This window comes from Pseudopodoces humilis, chromosome 22 (assembly GCF_049639895.1).
Source record: "Pseudopodoces humilis isolate 2021_Gansu_Grassland_sample_001 chromosome 22, ASM4963989v1, whole genome shotgun sequence".
In the NCBI taxonomy this organism is placed as follows: Eukaryota; Metazoa; Chordata; class Aves; order Passeriformes; family Paridae; genus Pseudopodoces; species Pseudopodoces humilis.
The window spans coordinates 5,193,068-5,214,409 of NC_142221.1; the positions used below are offsets into that span (position 1 = coordinate 5,193,068).

Here is a 21,342-nt window from a genome sequence, read left to right on the forward strand (position 1 = left end):
CTAAAACACAGATGGGAAATGCGAAGTGATATGCTAGAAATAGCACTGAGAAGGAGAATTACCTCATCTGTGCAAAAAGAAGGGGTAGCATGAGATACATCTATAGATCTTCTCCCTTCCATGTGGGAGGGAGGTGGCATATATTTCCTATACAACAATAGGATATATGCTGCATAACAGGTACCAGATGGGTGTTTAAATAATCTTCAGCTGCTGCATGTCATGCTGTTATCTCATTATCTGTTACAAGTTAAATGGGTTCAAGCTGGGCCTGGACATGGATGAGATGTCTAATAGTGGTGGTGAGGCTGACATTGATGGCAATTTCCTTGAACAGCAGTCTGGAAGCTCCAAGTGGAGCACAGACCCTGCAACACACAGTCCACAGTGCAATAATGTTTTGTGGCTGTTGTGTTGAACATGTTGTTCTTTCATCTCAACCACCCTCCCGTGCCCTAGGCACAGAACTGGCATCCTGTCATGCCTTGATGTTGCCCTTCTGACCAGCATGGGAAGGGGCAGGGGGGGTTAGCCAGCAGTGGGTCATCTTGAACCAGCTGCCACAAGCTGAAAGTACTGAAAATCTGCAGCAGAGAAGAACTTTGTGTAGGTGTTCAGTGTGCAATAGGCTTGGCGTGTCTGTGATTTGGGGTGTTGATCAGCAGTGAAAGGGGTGTGGTGAATAGGAGAGGGTGTGAGAAAGGAAAGGACATTGCAGAGTACAGGAAGAAGAACGGTAGGAATTTGGGGATCCATGGTACGAGCTGGAGGATATAGGGTGTTTGCAGTGGGTACTTTGGGGTGCTAAAGCTGTTGTGGTAGAGGAGGCAATGGAGATGGGACATCTCTGTTGTAAGCGAGAGATATGGGATGCAGAGATGGAGTACTCAAAGCCAAGGGTGAGGCAAGAGAAAAGTCTCAGATGAGATTTTTGCCTGGCCTGACCCTGCTTCCGGTGTGCTGGAATTTCCTGCCACCTGCAGTTTGATTGGTTTAAAAGTCAGCATTTTCAGGACTTTGGGCTGGCTCGTTTTGAGCTCTGTGGCAGAGAGCTCAGAGAATCTGGGATCTGGCTGGTTAGCAGAGTTCTCAAGGCAGCATCGCAAGGCAGCAGACCTCCCAGCTGGCTGGTGAGCCAAGGAAAACGTCTCCAGCCAGGGGGCAGGGTGCTAGCAATCAGGGCTGCAGCCCCATCTTCAGTTCATGGAGTGCAAGAGTCTTCCAGGTAAGAATTGCAGGATCAATGAATCAATACTTTTCCCAGAAAAAAATGGTATTTTTGTTGGAGGATGTGTAAGGCCTTCAATATTTCCAAGTGGTTTAAGAAAGAGGTTTGGAAATGTTCTGTTTTGCATGAGGTGCTGGGCTGGCAAGAGGTTCTTGGTGAAGGTTTCTAACTGGAAAAGAGCTGAGAGGCTCATTTTTCCCTACGTTCATTTCTACATGATCTCTCCCTGCCTTCTGACTCTGGCTAAGATGCTTTCTAATGGCCTAAGTATTTCTGAGAGGATTTTCCTTTATTTTTACCGTTTTTCTATTCCACCCCTCCCCCCCCCAAAATATGTGTGGTTTTGCTTTGTTTTCTTTCCCTGCTTTAATTTCAGCATCATCTTCCAAGTGCTGCTTATTCTAAGCGCAGCGATGAGGCAGTGACAGGAAAGGGCTGCCACTCTGACGTACATTGGGATCTTCAAAGAGTGGGATTGTGGTGGGCTTTATCCAAATACAGAGCCTGGCTAAGCTCTGAGGACTACACTAATGCTGTGGAAAGGCTCTGAGTCATGGAATGTGTTCCTTGACCTTTCTGTAATGTGACAGGAGCAGTAACACAAAATACCAAAATCTACATTAATGTTGAGCAGACATTGTCTAATCCTAGAAACACCCAGAGAGTCAAGAGCCTGTCATCAGTCTCTTGCAAGTAGGAAAATTGAGGTTTGAGGATGATGAAAGTTGTTGTTGTTGTTTCTTTTAACACGGTAGTTCATAGCAAAGGGTTTAATAATTCTGTTTTGTCACTGAAATATTTACTCAAGAGCTTGAGCCATGATTCACCTTGGACAGGCTTCAAAATCCTTATCTGGAGTACAAAATCACAGAGTCCCTTGGGTCAGTGTGTGGTGCTGTGCTGTGTGAAGAGGGACAGTCCAACAGGGAAAGATATGGATGAGCTTGGGATCTGAGTGAAATACAACATTATATACTTGTCCAGTAAATCTGCCCTTGGGAAGTAATTCTTTTGATCACTTCTGAACCCTTGTGAAATTCTGAGGTACCAAGAGGGTTGGATTTTGTTCTGGTTGCTGCCTCTGAAAAATTCCACTGAGAGGTTCTTCCCTACAACAATGAAAAAGTGTTTCCTGTCCAGATGCCCAGTGTCAAAGGCCTTTTCCCTGAGCCTAGGCTGCAGTCAGAGAGCAGAGTCTCACCGTGCTATCCCAGCAGGGTGAACAGACAGCCTTGAGGACCCACCAGAGCTTGGATGCTGAGGTACTTCAGGCCAGAGCTGTCCCTGGTCTGCACCAGCACAGCTCCTCCCCAGAGCACCTGGGACTGGGCAGGGGTTGTCAGTGCTGCTTTGGCCATGGTGAACACTGACAGCTCTGCAGAGGGAGAAAAATGGGATTTTTAATCTGATCCCGAGTGGTTTGCAGCAGGTGGAGCTACACAGGTTGTGTTACCTGGTAGGGATGGGAGTGAGAGGCAGGGGAGGGAACGTGTTTAAGCCAATCTCGACATGGGTGAGGGAAGCTGACATCTCATGTTTCTTGCCTACAGTGGGAACTTGCTGGAAATTGAATGTTTTATAGATAAGCACAAGGTGACAGTGCTGGCAGGACAGTTCTCTGCTCTTTATGGAGTGAGTCCTGGTGCTGAACCTGCTTGATCTTTCACACATATCAACTCCATCAAGCAATGGATATAGATGGTCTTTCTCAGAACAAGCACAAGGAATTATTTAAGTGCCTGGCAGCCAAAATAGCTCTGTTGCCTCACAGGCCACTGTGTGTTTCAGACGCAGAAGGGATGGAGGGAGGCAGCCCTTTGACTTTGGATAGAATCAGAGTTTTATGTTTGAATGAACAGGAGTTGCCAGGACTGCTACATACTTTGAAGAGAAGAGTTTTTAAATCTGGGTGATCTTAACAGGTGCCCATTTCTCAAACAGACTTTTACATCCTGGACAGGCTCCAGTCTCATATTTTGGTACCAGGAATAAAGAAATTAAGGAACAGTTTGGAGAAAATTGCAGTTAAGAGATTAACTACCAGTTAAGTTCTATTAACTACCAGAACTGTGAGACACTGGGGCTCAGATGGGTATTTTATGGCCTGCTTTGGGTGTCTGCTGTTGCAAACCAAGAGGACACAGCAGCTCAGGGTCTGGTTCACCCTCTCTGGAATTGTTCGAAAGTCATGTGGATGTAGCACGTGGGGAAGTGGTTTGTTGGTGAACACGGGCAGTTAAGGGCTGGATTTGATGATCCTAGAGGTTTTTCCAACCGGAATGGTTCTATGATTCCATGATAATGGCACCACCCAAAGCCAGGTGCAGATAAGCAGCAGCCTCCACTGGACCATGCAAATTCACCTGGGCTGGCAGCTGAGAGAGGCACCCTCAGGGCAGGAACTCAGGAAAGCAAAGCAGGGTGTGGACGGTGCCTTTTCACCCCTTCTACCAAACTGGCTCTACTCCGACCTCCAGGCTCTGATTTCAAGGCTTGTGTGCAAGATCGAGATGAATAATGTATGAAATGGTAGCGATAGACACAGTGGATGTGCTATCGATGCTGGCAGTTAGGCTCTGTTTTGACTTGTAAACTAAACATTCCTGGCTTCTACATCCTCTGTGGTTTAGTGATTAGATCTGGGAACTGCATTTGGGGTCAAGTCAAGGTGCTCTCACCCAGCTCCAGCAACACTGGCATAGTCATATGATCTGTTCCTCATCCTCTGCTTGTCTCTCCAAGACATGAACAAGAGGGGGAGGAGATCCCATAAAAAGATGATGGTAATGATCATAATCATCATTGTTATCATCACCATCATCATTATCTCAATCCAGATTTTGTTTCATTTTGGAACTTATTGTCCAGGGATGTAGTTTAGTTTGAATGGTGTGGACAGTGAACTTGGCATGTAGATATCAAACATTCCCATCAATTATGACGGCACATCCACAAGGAGAATTAAACCTTGTAGGTGTTCATTGGTGCTGTAGGTGCACACTGGTGTGATGGGAGCTGAGGTCATCTCACTGGTAAGATGGGACACTGAGAGTTAAGCTTCACCTGTCTTGATCCTGCCTTTGGTTTTTACCCCTGTTTTTAAAATTGAGCCCAGAATTTGAAATTGGAGAGTGTTCCTGTTTGGCTTGTCTCCAGGAATTTCTGGTTTTGTTCTCCAGGCTGGCTTGGAGCAGAGTAGGTCTCGTGTGAGCCTGTTTGCCTGTGTAGCAATAGTTCTCACTGAAAGAACAAGAAATAATAGGGAAACTTTAGCCCATATTCTTAACTAGAATTCCATTGTAAATAATAATTTAGGCATAAAAACTTGTGTGAAAGAGATGAAACTTCAGCTGGATTAAATAAGAAAACACTGTGTTCACATGGTGTGGGAGGATCCTATAGGAAGAGTAGGGCATGAGTAATGCTGTGCCCTCACTCCAGTCGTGGGCTCTGATGTGGTGAGTGGCTTGTATCTCGTCCAAAGCACAAAGGTGGTGGTGTTACTAAGCAGGCAGCACCATCCAATGGTTTTGGACCCTTAGGTGAAAGAGGTTTTAAAAGGTTTTGGGTTGGACCCGATTCCTGGTTGCACCAGAATAAGAGGCTGGGGTTTGGCTTGGGGTTTAGCAAAGCTAACACCCTGCTCTTACACCCATCTTCTGTGGAAAAGCCATAAACACAGGTCACTAAAATTAGTCTTGCAAGGCAACTATTCTGACTGGTGCCTGTGCTTTCCCTACTCTGTCTTCAGTCCAAGTAAAGACCTCTGCCTGGTTTTAATCAGCTGTAGTACTTGACACTGAGGACTAAATATGTTAATCAGGAGAAAGTGACTGTTTGTTGCTGTAATAGCTTCCCCATTTGTTCAGAGAGGCTGGGTCAGAATCCCTTGAAGTGCTGGGGGGGTTATGGAGCAAGGCTGGTGCATCCCAGCTGGTTTCAGGGCCAAGGAAGAGCTGCAGGCAGTGTGCTGGCCATGGCCAAAGGGCAGCACAGGCTGGATCCTCAGAGAGGATCAGTAACCAGAGAACTGCAGGCACTAGCTCTGGCACCATGCTGTTGTCTTTCTCCTGAGCAAGAAGAAATTTGGTGATTTCTATGCAGACCAGTGAGGCTTCCTGGAAATTCCACCAGGTCTGTCCTTCTCTATGGTTTGAACATCAGAATGTTATTGCAAGGAAGCCTGAGGACTTGTTAATTTATGCCTCAAATCTTACTCTGAATGACCTGTAAAGTATCATCTCTATACATATTCCTCAATGGTAAACAAAGGATCAAGGATCTGGAAGATCTAAAACTGTTAGGTTCTTTTTCTAGGAGATATTTTATCTCGCAGGAAGAAAAATGTGCTCTGCTAAAACAAAAGGCTCCCTGCAGAAGTCCAGTTTCCAGCTATTGTTAAAATGTGTGGTTGAGGGCTGGGAACCTTGTGGCCAACAGGGAGCTGGAATGAGTTGAAAAGAGGAGAATGGATGTTCTCTGCACAGAACAATGTCAGGTCCACATAACAGCACAGAAAAAGAGGAGATTGGCTGGAGCATACAGAGAGGCCCCAAGGAACAGGGATGAGCAGCTAGATCTAATGCTTGATAGCTGTGAAGTGTCCCAGGGCTGTCTTCTATATAACATTGCTGGAATTCCTACAGTTTGGGAGCAGCCCCTCTAGAGTACTAAATAACTTAGTGTGGAGTCATCCTAGACCCCTTAGTGAGGACTTGTGGCATTTGAAAGAAAAATGAGCTTTTAGGAGGTGGAAGGACCTTTGAAGTGGAAGGGGTGAAAGAGTTGGCAGTCATGTGCCCATCATCTGCTTGCCTCAGCATAGAGGGAAATATGAAAGTATGACTAGGATAATCAAAAGCATGGAGAAATCTCCTTTGAAGAGAGATGAAAGCGAATGGAACTGTAGTAAAGCTGAGTAAGAGGTGCTTTCACAGACATGTTTCAAAGGAGGAGAATGCTAGGCAAAGCTGAGCAGGAACTGCTGTTCTTCTTAATTCCCCTGTGTGTCTGTCTGTGACATGAACAAGAGGGGAAGGAGATCCCATAAAAATACTATTATTATTTTTATCATCATCATCTTAATTTAAATTGTGTTTCATTGTAGAACTTATTGGTTAAATTGTGTTTCATTGTGGGACTTAATTGTCTTGAGAAGTAATTTAATTTTAACCGTTAGGACGGTGACTTGACACATGTAATTATCAAACATTACCTTCATGTATGACAACAAATTTACAAGAAAGAGAGTTAAACCTTATGATTCAGAGCTTAAGGTAATCTCTGACTTCTGAAGATTGGATGAATCAGGGTGAAGGGGACCAGAGAGCCTCAATCCATTGCTCTCTCCCACAGGGGCACGTCCTCCCTTGAATCCACAGCATGTCCCACGGCTGATACAACCCTGCAAGGGCCTCACTCATGGTGAAGAGCAGCAGCTCCTTCCACCACTGAACATTACACCAACTTCCCCTGCTGCAATAATGGTGCAGCACAGCTCCTTGCCCCTTCCTGATGTCCACCTCTCTTTGTGGGACAGCTCTAGCCCCACTCATGTAGCATCCCATGGACTCCTGTCCCTACAGCCTTTCTACAGCTGGGATCCAACTTCTGTCCTGCTAATGGGGGAACTTCTTGTTCATTCTTGCCTGAGTCAGTGGCACTATTAACAAAAATGTGCTGTGCTAGAGAGATGCATTCTGCTGCTTTGTAAAAAATTGCAAAAAGCACATATTCCGCCATGGAGGGCTTCAGGGTTGCGTAAACACAGGGTGGAGCAGATTTCTGGGAACATCGTGGACATGTGGATGTAAATCAGGAGAGTAATCAACGCATGGGACCTGGGCAGGTTCCCAGAGTCCTGCCAATGGATCATTCAGGCAAAGAAAACTTAGGATGGTTAGCCCAAGCATCACTGCCTTCAGAGTGGAGAGGTTTTCCTACTTCTTTGCATCATTCAACCCAAATTCTGCTCTGGATAAAGTCAGGGTGATGCAGCCTGAGTCGTGTTGTGTCAGTGCTCCCACTGCTGTGAGCAAGAGGCTAGCTGAGACAACAGCACAATAAAAAGCTTCCAGGCAAGGGGCTGTAAATAACACAGCTAAATTGCTCCTTTCTTTCCAGACTGCTTGTGGAGAGGGTGTTTTTAGCATTGCTAGTGAGGGGTGTTTATTAAGAACATCAGAATTGAGACCCAGACCACCTTTTGGCCTAAAAGCAAATCTAAAAGATACGTTGTTCATGACTCAGTGCAGGAAAAAGGGAAAGTTTTAGGATGTGTCAAGACCAATGACACAATTACTTGACTCACAAAACCTCAAATTACCGAGCAGCTCTGACTTCTGCCTGAGTCAGGTCTTGTGGGAAGGAGGCCCTGATCTGCTCTAGGAAGCTCAGTTGCACTCCAAGACATTGCAAAGTGATAGCACTTACGAGACCAGCATGTGTGCTAGAGATCTAGGCAACATGACCTATACAGGAGGGTGGGAGGATATGCTGCTGTTTAATTTTGGGGTGATGGAGGGGACCAGAGAACTCGGGGGTTTAAAAATAAGCTCTGTATTTTGGAAAGCTTTGTGGTGGGTGAAGCTCTGTCCCAAAGCCGCGACTGAAGGCTCTGCTTGAAGTTGGTTTTACCAGGATGGTGTAGCCACTCGCAGTTTGGGTCAGAGTCAGGCAATAATGTGCTGACCTTTCCATTCCCTCTTGTCCTATGAGAACCTGAAAATGCCTTTCTGGTGAAAAGAGGGCTTAAAAGACTTTAAAACTGACAGGCTCTGCAACCTGTTCTTCCTGAGTTGCAAGGCAGGGTTAACAGCTCAGGAAATAAGGTTTGTTTTCTACTGTTCACCTTGAAGCTGCTCATTGCTGTTGAATGTCAGATCTCCATAAGGCTGGAGTCAGGGACCACAGCTGCTTCCTCTCCCAGCCCTGTTAGTGTGGCAGGACTCTTAATGCTGTGATTCCCATGCTCTAATTCCCATCTCTCCATAACACATGTGGTGGATGGACTGTGCAGCATCCTTTACCTTTGCTCTTGTTTAAGAGCACCCCACCAGGGAATCTGCATCTACATTGTAGTTTTGCAAATGCTTGAAGTCTAGGATATGATCCCAAATTCTGAAATTTTTGGCAGAAAATTGTTTTTCTATTCTCCCAGTCTGGCAGGGAAACTCCCTCTTTCTGGGCAGTAACACAAGTGTTGTTTACAGCTGATGGGATCTGGTTCTTGGGAAGCAAAACACATCACGAGATGCTGAGGTGTGGCTGAGTGGAAGAGGGACATGGCTTCACCACACCCCAAGCCCTGACCCCCATCTCTCACCTTTCCCTGGTGTCAGCAGTGGCAGGTGCAGCTCTGCCTAAAGTCAGCACTTAAACCAGCTGGGACAAAGGGCAGGAGAGAGGAGAAATAACTTCCCTCAGTCCCTCTCCCAGCAGGGTTTCATCCCTGAAGGCACAGAGCATAGCCAAGGAATTCTTTCCTCTAAGAGAAAGCCCAGGCATGAATCCATGTGAGGCTCAGAATAAGAGAAAATAATCTACTTCCCACACACCTACAGCCTGATGGCCTCTCTTCTAGCATCTCCACAGTGTCACAGCAGCAGAGGACACAGTGACTCCTCTGTAGCTGGGGGGTATGACAGTTTGGGGCGGGAGAGCACCCAGGAGCCAGGCAGCAGCCCAGGAGCAGGCAGGAAAGGATGGAGCTGGAGGAAAAAGGCAGGAGGACGTGTCACTGCCTCTCACTTGGCCCTGGGCCTGATCCTGGGACTGGCTGAGGAACAGCAGCTTCCTCTGCTCTGCCTGAGACTCAGAGCCACCACTCAGAGCCCCTTCCCTGGGCCTCTCCTGATGGCTTTCTCCTGCTGCAGGCATCTGCTGTTCTGAGTGTGAAGGACAATTTGGGAGAGTCTGATCTTACATTCCTCATGCCTGAGGCCTCTCAGATAGCTGCAGCCAGTACTGTCACTTTAAAATGCAAACCAGACAAAATCTGCCTGAGTTTGCTAAAGGCTGAAGCATCTCAGTTGTTTCCTGAAATGCTGTGTTGGTTTTCCTCTGCCTGGTTTTTGGTAGCAGGGGGGTCACAGAGATGGCTTCTGTGAGAAGGTGCTAGAAGCTTCCCCTTATGGCTCTGACCCACTCCCTAATGGCTCTGAAGATGAACATGCTGCTAGCCAAGGCTGGGCCAATAGAGCTGTTGGTAACATCTCTGTGATAACATATTTAAGAAGATCAGAGCAAAGTGAGGGACACAGCTTTTTCCTAGCCAGAGAAGGAGGTGCAAACGTGAAGGAAACAACATAGACCAAGGTCAGTGGAGAAGGAGGGGGAGGAGGTGCTCCAGGTGCTGGAGCCAAGATTCCTCTGCAGGCCAAGGATGATGACCATGGTGAAGCAGCTGTGCCCCTGCAGCCTGTGGGGATCCACAGGGGTGTAAAGATCCGCCCACAGCCCATGTGAGAGATGCTCACGCCAGAGCAGGTGGATGCCTGGAGGAGGCTGTGAGCTCTTGGGAGACCTGGTGGAGAGAGGGGGTCTTTGGAGGGCTGCAGCCCATGGAAGAGTGACTCACACTGCAGCAGTTTGGGGAGGACTGCTGCTCACGAGAGTGGGCCCATGTGGGAGAAGTTCAAGGAGAACTGCCTCCCCTGGGAGGGACTCCATGGTCTCACAGAGGAACAACTTCTCTCCCTGAGCAGCAGAAGAAAATTTTGAGTGACAAACTGACCAAAACTCCCATGCCCTGTTTCCCTGCACTGTCGGTGGGAAGGGTTGGTGGAAGAAAAGGTGTTTTTAAGGACCTATTTTACTTCTCATTATTCTCCTCTGATTTTGTTAGGAATAAATTCACTTCATACCTCTAAGCCAAGCCTACTTTGCCCTTGGAGTGTTTTCTCAGAGTCTTTATCTCAACTCAAGAAGCCTTTGTTAATTTTCTCTCTCCTTTGCCCAGCTGTGGCAGGAGAGGGTGAGTGAGCTACTTTTCTGGGTGCCTGGCATTTGGCCAGCATCAAACCACAACAGATGCTAATGCTGGAGGCCAGAGATGCTGGTGGTTCCACTGCTTACTGACTTTGCAGTATTTTCTGTGTCCTGCTCACCGAAACAAGCACGAGGAGCCCAGGAGTCTGGGGATAGGGAGCTGCAGGTGAAGCAAGAGGATTTCACAGATCCATGGAAAGTGCGTCATGGTGGTGGTAGCTTTCGTGCAGACTGAGGAGGGAACACAGGTGGAGCACCCTTCTCGCTAATAAACAGCTAAAATGCTCATGCCTTTACTTGAAAAGTCATCATGTTTGATGAGCCAGCACAGCACAGCCTCCCTTGGCAGCTGGGTTTCCCAGGATGGGTGCAGGTGATCACTGGACTGTGCAGGCTCCAAGATTTTGTGCTGGGAGCAGCAGGAAGAAATGACAGGGAAGGAGGCACCAGTGTCCATTGCAGCATTGGAACAAGCTGGGAATGTAGCTCAGCTCCTGGGCTGAGCTGTGGGCCCAGGGCAAGCAAAATCCCAGCTGGGCTCTGCACCTTCTCCACCAGCATGTGGAAGCATGCTGGAACAGTGCCACCCACCTGCCCATCTTCTCCAGCCTGGAGCAGTCCCCTCAGGCTCTTTGCTTAGCCCCACCTGTGGGATGTAATTGCTCCTTAGGGAAAATTTTGGGGAATCTGAGCTGTAATTGCTCAAAGTATCAGCTTCCCTTTGGGTCAGGGTGGAGCCCAGGCTGTGCCACCCCAGCGGACGTGCCAGTGCACCATTGAACCAACCCTCTCCTTTTGCTGCCACCAGGAAATTCCCCAGAGTAGCAAGAGTGGAAAAATGTAGTCATAGTAGTGTAATTCAGTTGGTCAAATAAATAACCTGTGTGGGAATCTAGGGTGATTTTTTACTCTGTAATATTGCCAAAGAAGAATTGTTGTTACAAGATTTTATTTTTAAGTACTTTTCTTGAGCACCTCCCATGAATTTTTCACTCCTTCTGAAGTTCAGTTCCTCCTCCAGTAAAATGCTCCATTTTTTCCCCTACAGCTCCTGTACTGTACTGTATTCCTGATTGACAGGGGTCAGTCTAACCTGATGACCTAATCTTTCAAAGCCTCTCACATGTTTTTATTAATAATTTCTCAGAAAAAAAAACCAAAAACAATGTTTTTGGCTAGTGGTGTTTGGTTTAGGTAGATCTTGTCCTGGGCTGAGGCCTCTCGTGCTCCAGGTTTTAAGGCACGACTTGTAGTTTAAAGACATACTGCCCCTAGGATTTGACCTTCTTCAGGCAAGGGCTCTGTCCTGGCAGGATGTGATCTGTGGAGGAGGATCACACCATTAATATTAACAGCCTGCTTCCGCATGGATTAGTGGGATGGTTGAACACGCTTCCGGTAGCTGCATTGCCTTGGGTCTCAGAACCCAGGAAGGTGCAAGTGTGGATGTGTTCTACCCAGCATGAGACCCCTGAACCTGGTAAACTGCAAAGGAGCTGGGATCCCACGAGTGTTACACCTGCCTTTGCAGTCATCTTCTGCTCCTCATCCCCATCCCTAACCCTCCCCTCTGGGGCTCCACTCTGTGTAACAATGAAAGGGGTTTGAAATGCATAAACACACAGAAAAATAAACTTTTTCAAAATTAACACATCCACACCTGAGTTTGCCCTGAGGGCTTATCCCGAAACAAGGTGTACTTCTTGATCTCTCCATTCAATGTAAATCTGTGCCAGTTGCTGGTGCAAATTGTCCAGGGCTCCTTGCCAGCATTTGAACTGATGCCAAGGAGCAGTCCGGATGGCTGGCAGGAGGAGTCCCGGCTTGTCTGCAGGTGCATATTCCTGCTGCTCAGCAAGGTGTTGGCTGCCTTGGGAGGGGAAGAAGGTGCATGAAGGAAAAAGGTCCCACTGCTGAAGACCTCGTGGACTGGATCATTATCTGGTAAAAACTGGAGCTGCTGGATGGAGGGTGTGATGTGTTGGTGAAGGGTCTGGCTGCCTGCCCTCCCCCAGGCTCCTGGGAGAAGGGGTTGCTGAAGAACATCTCATCCATGCTGTGGGGCTGGTCTGGCCCTGCATAACCCCAGTCCTTGGGCACTGAGGTCTTCTCTGCTATGGGTTGATCCCTATCAGCTGTGGAGAAGAGGGATGGGAGGGAGCAGTGTTTGGGATGTGGCTTTGCCACTATCTACTTATACTCGGCATTATGGTGTTTATAATACCCTGCCGAGCTCCAGGGATACGTGGGTGGGTTTGGATGTAGTTTGCTGGTGAACACACCAGCTCTTACCACAGAGTCTGAATCCACATGGCTGCTGCATGGGTGTCCCCACTCCCACCCCCAGGGAAGCAGTCTGCCACAGGCCAGAGCTCCACACTGGGCTGTGCCAGGACTTGTTCTGCAGCCTCACCGACGCCAGGGTGGTGGTGACCAACTGCAAGTACCTCCCCCTTAAAACCAAGTGCTTGGGGTTTTCAAAGGCTCTCTGCACTGTTGAAAGAATTTAACTATAAGGCCTCATGCCAGGTGCATGAATAGTCTGTGAACTATAGGTCTGGAGACATTCAAAAGATCCAGCTGGGTTCAGGAATAGCACAATTTATTGAATGTAACATATATGGTTCTTTTGGATTGCCCATGATAAATGCCTGATCTGCAGAGTGGTTTTATAGAGCACTAACAATGCAATGGCAATCACAGTTTTAATTTCCCAGGTTAAGGCTCAGCATATCTGAGGACACAAGTCTTACCAAAAGATGACCCTTGTGGGGCAGGAGAGGAGGACAAATCTGTCAATCTGTTCCTGGAATTTCAAGTAAAATTCTTGTCTGCCAGTTAGATATGGAACTGGGGGGCTTTTACACCTTATTAACCACTATAGTGCAAAGTGCTGCCAACTGTGATCAAATCTTCCGTTATTTGTGGGTGTGTTGTACAGAATATTTCTTGGTAGGAGGTTTTGGTTTGCCAGAACTTTTCTGGGTATGAGGTAGAAAAACTAGACCACATGGCATCAACTCCACATTCACCCCCATGCCATGGCAACACAAACCACAGGAGCTACATCCGGTTTCTATGCTTGCACTGTGAGTCCCATTCCATGTCCAGCTTTGCATTTTCTTCACTGCTTTTTGCTTCCACCTGCACACAGGATGTCATGGGGCTGAGCCAGAGCATTGCACAGCGCAGTGGAGTGTCTTTGGGTTTGCAGCACCAGGGCAGAATGGCCATGAGGAAGAATCAGAGGCAAAGAATTTCCTCTTTTCCTGAAATCAATATTTAAACTTTTTTCTTTCTTTTTTTTATTTTTCTTCTTTTTTTTTTTTTCTCCTGTGTTAAGGAAATGAACACCAAATCCAGCCCTTCCACTCTAAATTTGGAGAGCTCCTGTCAGCTCCCACATCTCTGGCTCCTGAGGTTTGGTGATGCTGGCAGTGGGGGAGAAGGAGTTAAGTTTGCATTAAATAGCAGCCCAGCTGCCTGCAGGGGCTCCGATCCCACTCTTTATTCCACAACGTTTGACGGCTGAGGAAAAGCCAGCTCCAAATTCACATGGCACTTTCTAAACCAAGAACAAAATTCCATCTGTCTGCCTTGGTTCGTTCTCTCAGAGAAAACCAGGACAAGCTGATTTTGGGGTGGACAGACAGCTCTTCACTTGGTGCAGTTTTGGGGCTTTGCGGTCCAGGACGTGCCTGGTTGGGTTCCAGGTTGGTCATTCCCGGGGCTCCCCTCCCAGCCGGGGGTGCGGGGCAGCCCAGGCTCCCGGGGGGTGGGCGCTGGTGGGCCAAGGGCCAGCTCTGTCCGCTGTCCATCCCTCGGCAGGTGGATCTGTAGGAAGGGTTAGCTCTCTCTGCCACGGGAGTGAGTTCTCAGCCAGCACTGGGCGGGACGGGAAGCGCGGCCACGGAGCAGTGGGCTCCAGTACAGGGCTGGAAACAGCTGAGACAGGCGCTTACCTTCTTCTAAATCCTCCTTGGACGGCTGAAGAGCTCCGGTCTGCGGGTGAGCGGTGCCCGGCTGGGCGAGGGATGCTCTGTGCGGCTCCGTCCCTGGGGGCACACGCCCGGAGGAGGGACGGGGAATCGCGGTGGGCTCGTTTCAAGGGGTCGGAGGTCAGGTTGTGTGCCAGGCGCTGTCTCCTGGCTCGGGGCAGCTCATCATCAGGGAGCTGCTGGTGGCAGGGTGTGAGGAGCAGAGGAAGCCTGTTCCATGTGCTGGCTGGGGTTTCCTTAGTGTTCCGGCAGCCTGGCGGCGGGTACAGGGGCTGGGGACTTTCACTGGAACATTTGAGGATTTGTGTTGTGTTTAAACGCAGCTGTTCCTGCCTCTCTCCTGCGGGATTCTCTCGCAGCCCAAGATCTCCCCTGGCTTTGGGTGCTGAAGCGACCGAGCAGCACGCTCTCCCAAAATGATGGAAAATAAAGTGTTCCTGTCTTTCACGTTCTACAGCACAATTTTGATTTTAAAAATGTATGTCGTTGCCATCATAACGGGGCAAGTGAGACTCAGAAAGAAGGTAAGATCCAGTTTCGTTTTCCTTATCCTCCCTTTCTGGCTCTTTGCTTGGGTTTCTGTGGTTTTTCTTTCTTCTTTTATTCCTCTGAAGTTCAACAAAATTTTCCTGAAGCAAGCTGAGTTTTCTTTGACTAGAGTTGAAAGCAAAACTTGTTTCATAGCTGCAGCAGATAAATATCTCACTTCTCTTTGACCCTTTTTGTTTGTTTCTACCATCTGTAGCTTGATGTTTATAATTTTGGAAACCTAATCTAAATAATAATCAGATCTAAAATACCAAGCAGGTGAGATACTTCTAGAAAGAGTCTGTTTACAGTTAATTTGCAGGGTCTGGAAAAAAAGGAAAAGGAAAAAAAAATGTTTAAGAAGAAATCATTGCAATGGTCTTTTTCTTGTGATGTAGCAGAAAGCTTTTGAGCTTTTGGAGACTGACTGGCTATGGGAATGCTCCAGGAGAGCAGGAAGTTGTAGGGAATAAAACAATAGCTGGAGGAAAAAGTTCTTGGTAAGGGGGGAAAATACAGGGAGGACAAGCTGCCATCAGGAGTTGGGACCAACTGGATTTTTATTACCCCCACCCCAACTCCTGATAATACCCAGCTTCCTGTAAAATCTGTTTTAAAGTACTTGAGGAGTTTCTGACTGCGACAGTGAAGCAGGAGGGAGACATTTCTGCTCTCAGATAGAATACAAATGCCCTGTGCTGTGGCATTATTGTAACTGATGAATTGTCTTCTGCCCTTGTGATTCTAAATGATGATTCTCCAGCTCTGGGACAGTTTTGGCTTGTAATATAATTAGAGAAAGCACCAGGGCCCTTTCCAGTCTGCAAAATGAAGCTGTCAGATGTAACCAGGTCTCTGAGGAACAGCTTCTGAGCATAGGTGGGGAGCTCACACAAATAATTTTCATTTTTATTAGTGTAGGATCCCATTTCCCCATGGGAAAGCCAAACGGTGCCCCTGCCAAACAGTCAGCCAGGGAATATTCTCTCATCTGTCAGTCCTGGTTATCTTTTGGAGGCCACATTGTGTCTGCAAACTCTCTGCCAACAGCGATCTTGCTGGCTGACAGTCTCCTCTTAATGGGTTTCATGGGAAGAAGTGGATTGGGGTGAGGTGGGAGCTTCCTTGAAACCCTCAATTTGGGACCTGCTGAGCAGGCAGCATTGAGTTTTTTGGAGGACAAGGAAAACTCCTGGGGAGGTGCAGGGTTTAACCCCCAGGATGGTGTGCATGGAAGTGCAGTGACCCTCATCTTTATCGAGTGGTAACGAATTGGGGCAGGTAAAAATCCCCACAGGACTTCAAGATTAGGGGCAAAGCTTCTACCTGTGAGGTTCCTGAAGACTCTAAGCAGGTGGGGATTCTCTCCTACAGGCATTTGCAAACCCAGAGGATGCCCTGCGCAATGGGGGGTTGCAGTTCTGCCGCGAAGACCCTGATGTGGAGCGGTGCCGCAGGTGAGCAGTGCCAGCATTCCCCTGGTGCCAGCATTCCTGGTGCCACCGTTCCCTCTGAACCAGCTGCTGGCGAAGAAGAATTGGGAAGCTAAAGGGCTTGCTAACCAAGTAATATTCTAGATGGTCAGGCTGCCTCGAGCTCTGCTGTGGGACCCTGCGCACTAGGGCAGTTTAATCTTTAACAGGAGCATGGTGTGCACTGGAGCAAGGGCAAGAGAAGGATCCGGGTTTGTATTCAACATCCAAGTCTGGCTAACTCTTTTCTAGGTGCTCAAAGTCCCACAGGCTCCCAATGTCTCATGCCATATCCACAGTCATAGACTCCTTGTGTCCTGCTCTGACAGGACCCCAGATCCCTGCACAGCTTGGACAGGCAGCAGAGTGACTGGTCCTAGTGCTGTGGGCAGCTGCCCTTCTTGGGGATTTGGGAAGAGGCCAAACAGGAGTGCAATGACTTTTGCCTCTCTGATTCGGCAAACTCTGAATGTTACCCCTCTTCTGTGAGAATCACAGCTTCTCAGAGATAAAACATGGGGTTATTCAGCCCTGGGCTTGATTTGCTGTCCCCTTGTCTGAAGGAGGTGCCCCAAGTGCTCAGCTGAATTGCTGATGTTGTACAGGAAAGGGATTGGAGCTATGCCCTGCTATCCGTGAGCCCTGGGCTGCATGTGGGGACCTCATTGCTCATGTTTCTAAGCATTTGCTTTAGAAAACCTCCAGTGCCACCTAATTGCTGGGCTGCCAGGGGGAAGAGGATGGAAAATGAGCCGTTTCCTTCCTAGCAAAAAGAAAATAATAGCAGAAATAATAATAATAATCTTCTTTTGATTATTCAGAATAAACAAACTTCCATAAAAATAAATAACTGGAGCTGCAGCAAAAACCTGGGGCAGCCTGGGATCTGACTTGGGCAGTTAAAGCTCTCAGAGTCCATCCTTGCTGATCAGGGCTTGCAGCCCTGGAGAAGATACATTCAATCCAAGGTGTTTCCCCAGAGCAAGGGCGACGTCAACTTTTCATCTCAGACTGTATCTGGAGGGGAGCAGAGCCAGGGGTCTGTGCAGGGCAGGGACAGAGCAGGGCAGCACATTTACCCCCTGCCTCTTAAAGAGGCCCCTGGCTGCCTTTCAGCGCTCTCCTTTTTCCTTCTTCTTCTTCCATTTGTCCTTCCAGCCCTGCTGAACCCCCAAGTCCTTGGGGTTTGTTCAGAGGATGGTGTCTTGGTGGGAAGGGACACAACACTCACAGCATGAGCAGATCCTGCTTTGGTGGTGCTGTGGGTGGTGGCAGTGGTGCTGTGACACTCAGGCAGGTTCAGCTGGAGCACAGGGTTTAGCCCTATCAGTGCTGATGTGTCACCACATGGCCACGGTGTCCCCTCCAGCCATACTGTGGCACCAGTACCCAGGTGCTGCTGGCACAGTGTGAGGGTTGTTGGGCCACTCCTCCCCAATGCCCTTTGGATGCATTTATGGAGAAAGGTGAAACCACAAACCCTCTCATCCTGTGAGTATCTCCACTGGAGAAACTGTGGTCTGGAGCTGCCTTTTGTTGTGTGGCATGGCCACATCTGGGGCCATGCCGTGCTGGCACCACACCAGTTTTGAGTTTTTTGCAGCTTCACAGGGTCTGTGTTTTGCTCTGTTTATTTGAAAGCTTCAACCCTTGAGCTGTCATCTGCTGTGGTAAAGTCATCTTAGTCATGGAGAGAAAGTTTCAGGAGCTCAGTGTCCCAAGGGAGAGACACAGGGTGTGAAATTCTCCTGCCTCTGTGTGTAAGGGAGAGCTGACACTTTTGGGGGCTGTGTCTGCCCCATCCAATGGGGGAGAGACCCAGCAGCACCTAGGGATGGCTACTCTGACTAGAAGGAATGAGAGAAAATAGGGAGTTCCAGTGGGAAGGAACAACCTTATCTTGCTTTTCAGGGCCCACCGTAATGACATGGAGAACATTTTTCCCTTTCTCTTCCTTGGAGCCATCTACTCCCTGCTGGATCCCAGTCCCACAGTGGCCAGGATCCATTTCCTCATCTTCTGTGTGGGACGGATCATCCACACCATTGCCTACCTCCTGCAGCTGAGGGCACCCACACGCTCTGTGGCCTACAGTGTGGCCCAGCTGCCCTGCTTCTCCATGGCCCTGCAGATCCTCCTGGCCACCACCCCATACTGGTAACAACCAGAGACCAACCACCCAAACCCCCTCATCCTGACTCTGCTGGACCCCCTGTGAGTGGGAGAGTGAGGGGGTGTGTGTGTGTGTGTGTGTGTGAGAGAGAGAGAGAGAGAGAGAGATGTCACCAGGGAGGTCACCTGGACCCTGAGGATGTTCAGTGCGGCCTTGATGAAATTCCACTGTCATCGGAATTTTGTCAGAGAAATCACCAGAGAGGAGGGACATGCAGGAAGGGGATGTGGAGCAGGTTTCTCTCCCACCTGCTGAAGATGAGAGGTGGGAAGCACGTGGACTACGCCTCAAGGAAGGGGTCATTGAAGGAAAGGTTTTCTGTGTTTGGAACTGTGATGGGGAAGATGTGCCTTTTCCTCCTGGTCATGAGTATCCTATGAATCAGGCAGGGAAAATAATGAGGGTTCCACAAAGTCTCTTAGCAGATGTGGTTGGTAGCAGAGGTTACAAAGCACCCACCCTTCTCCTGCCCAACCATGTGCATCTGTGGGAATGTGAGTCCTTTAGGACTTAGGCCTGTGCCTCCAGACAGCATAACAGGGAAGTCAAAATCTCAGATGTTGCAAAGCATTCAGTGTTCCCAGTGCCACCTCATCTCCTGCCACAGGACACAGCTCCGTGCCAGGAGCCTCACTGCAACCCTGCTAGCTGCTGGCAACTCCCAGCCAGCACCAGCTGTCCTTTTCCACCACAGCACAATGCAGAGCGACATGCCTGGAAAAGCCAGCAGGAATCCTTTACCCTGGACACAGAGCCTGAACACATTTGCAGGATACAAAGTTCTGGGGCATCTGGAAAGTCTAAAATGCTGGCACAAAACAGAGGGTTTGCAGACAGAATTTTCTCCTAAAGGGCAGTCTAGTCCATGTGCCACTAATACCTGAAAATGCCCCCAGAGCATCAGACTGAGTTTCTCCCCCTCTGTTTTTAGCCTTTCTCTGGCCACAGAATGGCTGTTGCTATTTGGGAAATGTGCTGTGATCGCCGTAGAGGTGTTTTCTTTCAGCTGTTTCCTGCTGTCCACTGCTGCCACACCATTCACAACCTGGACCAGCTGGTGTTTGCAGAAAGCTCTGGAAATGAGCAGAGGGGCTTTGAAGGGAGTATTGCTGCTCTGCAGTGCCACCCAAACGTGTCATGTTGGAGAGGAGAGGCCGGGACCAGGGTATTGCATGGTGACAAAGGCCCATGAGCTCCTCTGCCACGCAGCTGTCCCCAGGTGCCAGGGGCTGCTCCTGGCAGCAGCAACAATTGAGCATCCCTCTGGAGAAGAAGGCAGGAAGAAACCTCTGCTCTTCAGTGTATCCTCCCTCCTCTGAGGGCACAGAATTTGAATGACATCACAGGGGCAAGCCAGAATGAGTAGGAAATAAATTTCCCTTCCACCTGTCCTGTGCACTAAGGCTGTTCCCTTGACTCTACTCTCCTCAGAGATGCTCTTGCTGAGACCTCACTGAGCACTGGGGTGAACACCTGCTCAGAAATGATGCTCAGCCTTTGTTCAGCTTGGGTAGAAGTTTCTCGATCCCATTGCAGTTGTGGCCTGAGGCTGAGCTGTGTGGCGAAGTTTGGAGTGGAATTCTTTGCTCTCCCACTGCAAGGAAGGTGAGCAGGATTGCAGGTTCAGCAGTTCACTCTTGGCCACTTCTCCTTCACACAGATGTCTGGGTAGCACAGACCCCTCTTAACAAGTCTTTTCTGCCTCACATGGTGCACAAGGTCTTGAACTCCTCTATGTTTCTCTGCTGCTACACACGCATCCTGGTGGCAGGAAGTAAATATTCCCAATAAAAACAAATCATTGTGCTCTGATACATCCTTCCTTCGGGAGTAGCAGATGCAGCTGGGCAGCAGCTGGGTCCAGCCCCAGCAGAATGTTAAACCCCACTGTAGAGCCTGGAGTGCCCTGTGACTTCCAAAGAGACATCCTTTTCCTCTGCACTCACCTGCCCTGCACAGGAACCTCCTTTCTAGGTGTGCATTATTTGTGCTGACCTTTAAATTCAGCAGAGCTGGGAATTACAAGCAGTCCTGCTCAGTTTTCCTCCCCTGAGTAGCAAGTTGTTACAAAGCTTGGTGTTCACCCAAAAATCCTGGAGGGCTGGAGAAGCTCAGGTAAGATGTGGCTGATCTTCTTTGTGTTGTTAGGACTCGTAAAGGAGCTGCTTGTATTTTCCAAGATAAGTAGCTCCCTTTTTTTTGCACTAGGTTGCTGGGAAACAAATGCTTCATTTCTCTGGTTTTCCCTATTTTCTTAAGTTGTTGGTGGTTGGGAGTTGCTGCCCTGTCAGTGTCTGAGTTAGTTTCGTAAAATGGTTCCACTTGCTTGTTTTCTTTCCCTGTTTGTTTTCAAATGAGAAAGGCAGTGGTTTTATAAAATGTACTCTCTCCAGTACATGTTGCTGTGGTTGGAGATGTGGCTGGGATGGAGATTTTGGCATGGGAAGGAAGAAGGGAAGCTACAGAACCCCCTGCCAGCCCTCAAATCTGCTTCAGCCTCTTCTCGGCTGCCTGTCCAGTGCCTGAGGCTCATGCCCTGCTCAAGGAAGCTGAGGTTACATGCAAAGCTCTGCTTTCTCCTTTTTTATTAAAAAAAAAAAATAAAAATAAATAAACTCTACTTACTGGCTGCAGGGAAAAGCTTGGGAATGTGAACTGTCCTGGCTCAAAAAAAAAACAAACACAAAAAGCCTAACAGGCAAACTTGAGAGAGGCCCAAGCATTGCACTTATTTTGAAGTGTTGTGGAAGTTTGGGGGAAGCAGGACCAGTCCCATTACGGCTCTCCTGGGATGAGGTGATCAGAGCCCGTGGCTCTCCCCTGGACACTCACAGTGGTTGCTGCATATGGGGGGGGGCTTTTCCCAATTAATATCTAAAGCCCAGAGCTCCTGAATTCCTGCTCTGGCATCAATGTAGGCAAAGGATGTGCCCAGTGTCTCCTGCTGCTCCAGGA

The 21,342-nt window shown here is 48.6% G+C and overlaps 1 protein-coding gene across 5 annotated transcripts; it reads left to right on the forward strand.

The window, feature by feature from the left end:
* The first annotated feature begins 738 nt into the window (after nucleotides 1-738).
* On the forward strand, nucleotides 739-20,983 carry PTGES (prostaglandin E synthase). Of its 5 annotated transcripts, none has more exons than XM_088065831.1 (4): nucleotides 739-757; nucleotides 14,538-14,738; nucleotides 16,117-16,199; nucleotides 18,126-20,983. In XM_088065831.1, exons 2-4 carry the CDS (start codon nucleotides 14,631-14,633, stop codon nucleotides 18,373-18,375), a joined length of 441 nt encoding a protein of 146 aa, XP_087921957.1. In that variant the 5' UTR covers nucleotides 739-757; nucleotides 14,538-14,630; the 3' UTR covers nucleotides 18,376-20,983. The 5 variants fall into 5 exon arrangements, with proteins under 5 accessions (XP_087921957.1, XP_014111817.1, XP_087921956.1 ...); XM_014256342.2 differs by lacking the exon at nucleotides 739-757 and adding an exon at nucleotides 787-1,225; XM_088065830.1 differs by lacking the exon at nucleotides 739-757 and adding an exon at nucleotides 12,115-12,160.
* The last annotated feature ends 359 nt before the right edge of the window (nucleotides 20,984-21,342 follow it).

Bases quoted from the DNA above. Each gene is read 5' to 3' on its own strand.
- PTGES (XM_088065831.1), top strand. From the start codon at position 14,631: ATGATGGAAAATAAAGTGTTCCTGTCTTTCACGTTCTACAGCACAATT. The intron at 14,739-16,116 runs GTAAGATCCAGT...TCTCTCCTACAG, and splicing joins AAGTGAGACTCAGAAAGAAG to GCATTTGCAAACCCAGAGGA. The intron at 16,200-18,125 runs GTGAGCAGTGCC...CTTGCTTTTCAG, and splicing joins GATGTGGAGCGGTGCCGCAG to GGCCCACCGTAATGACATGG.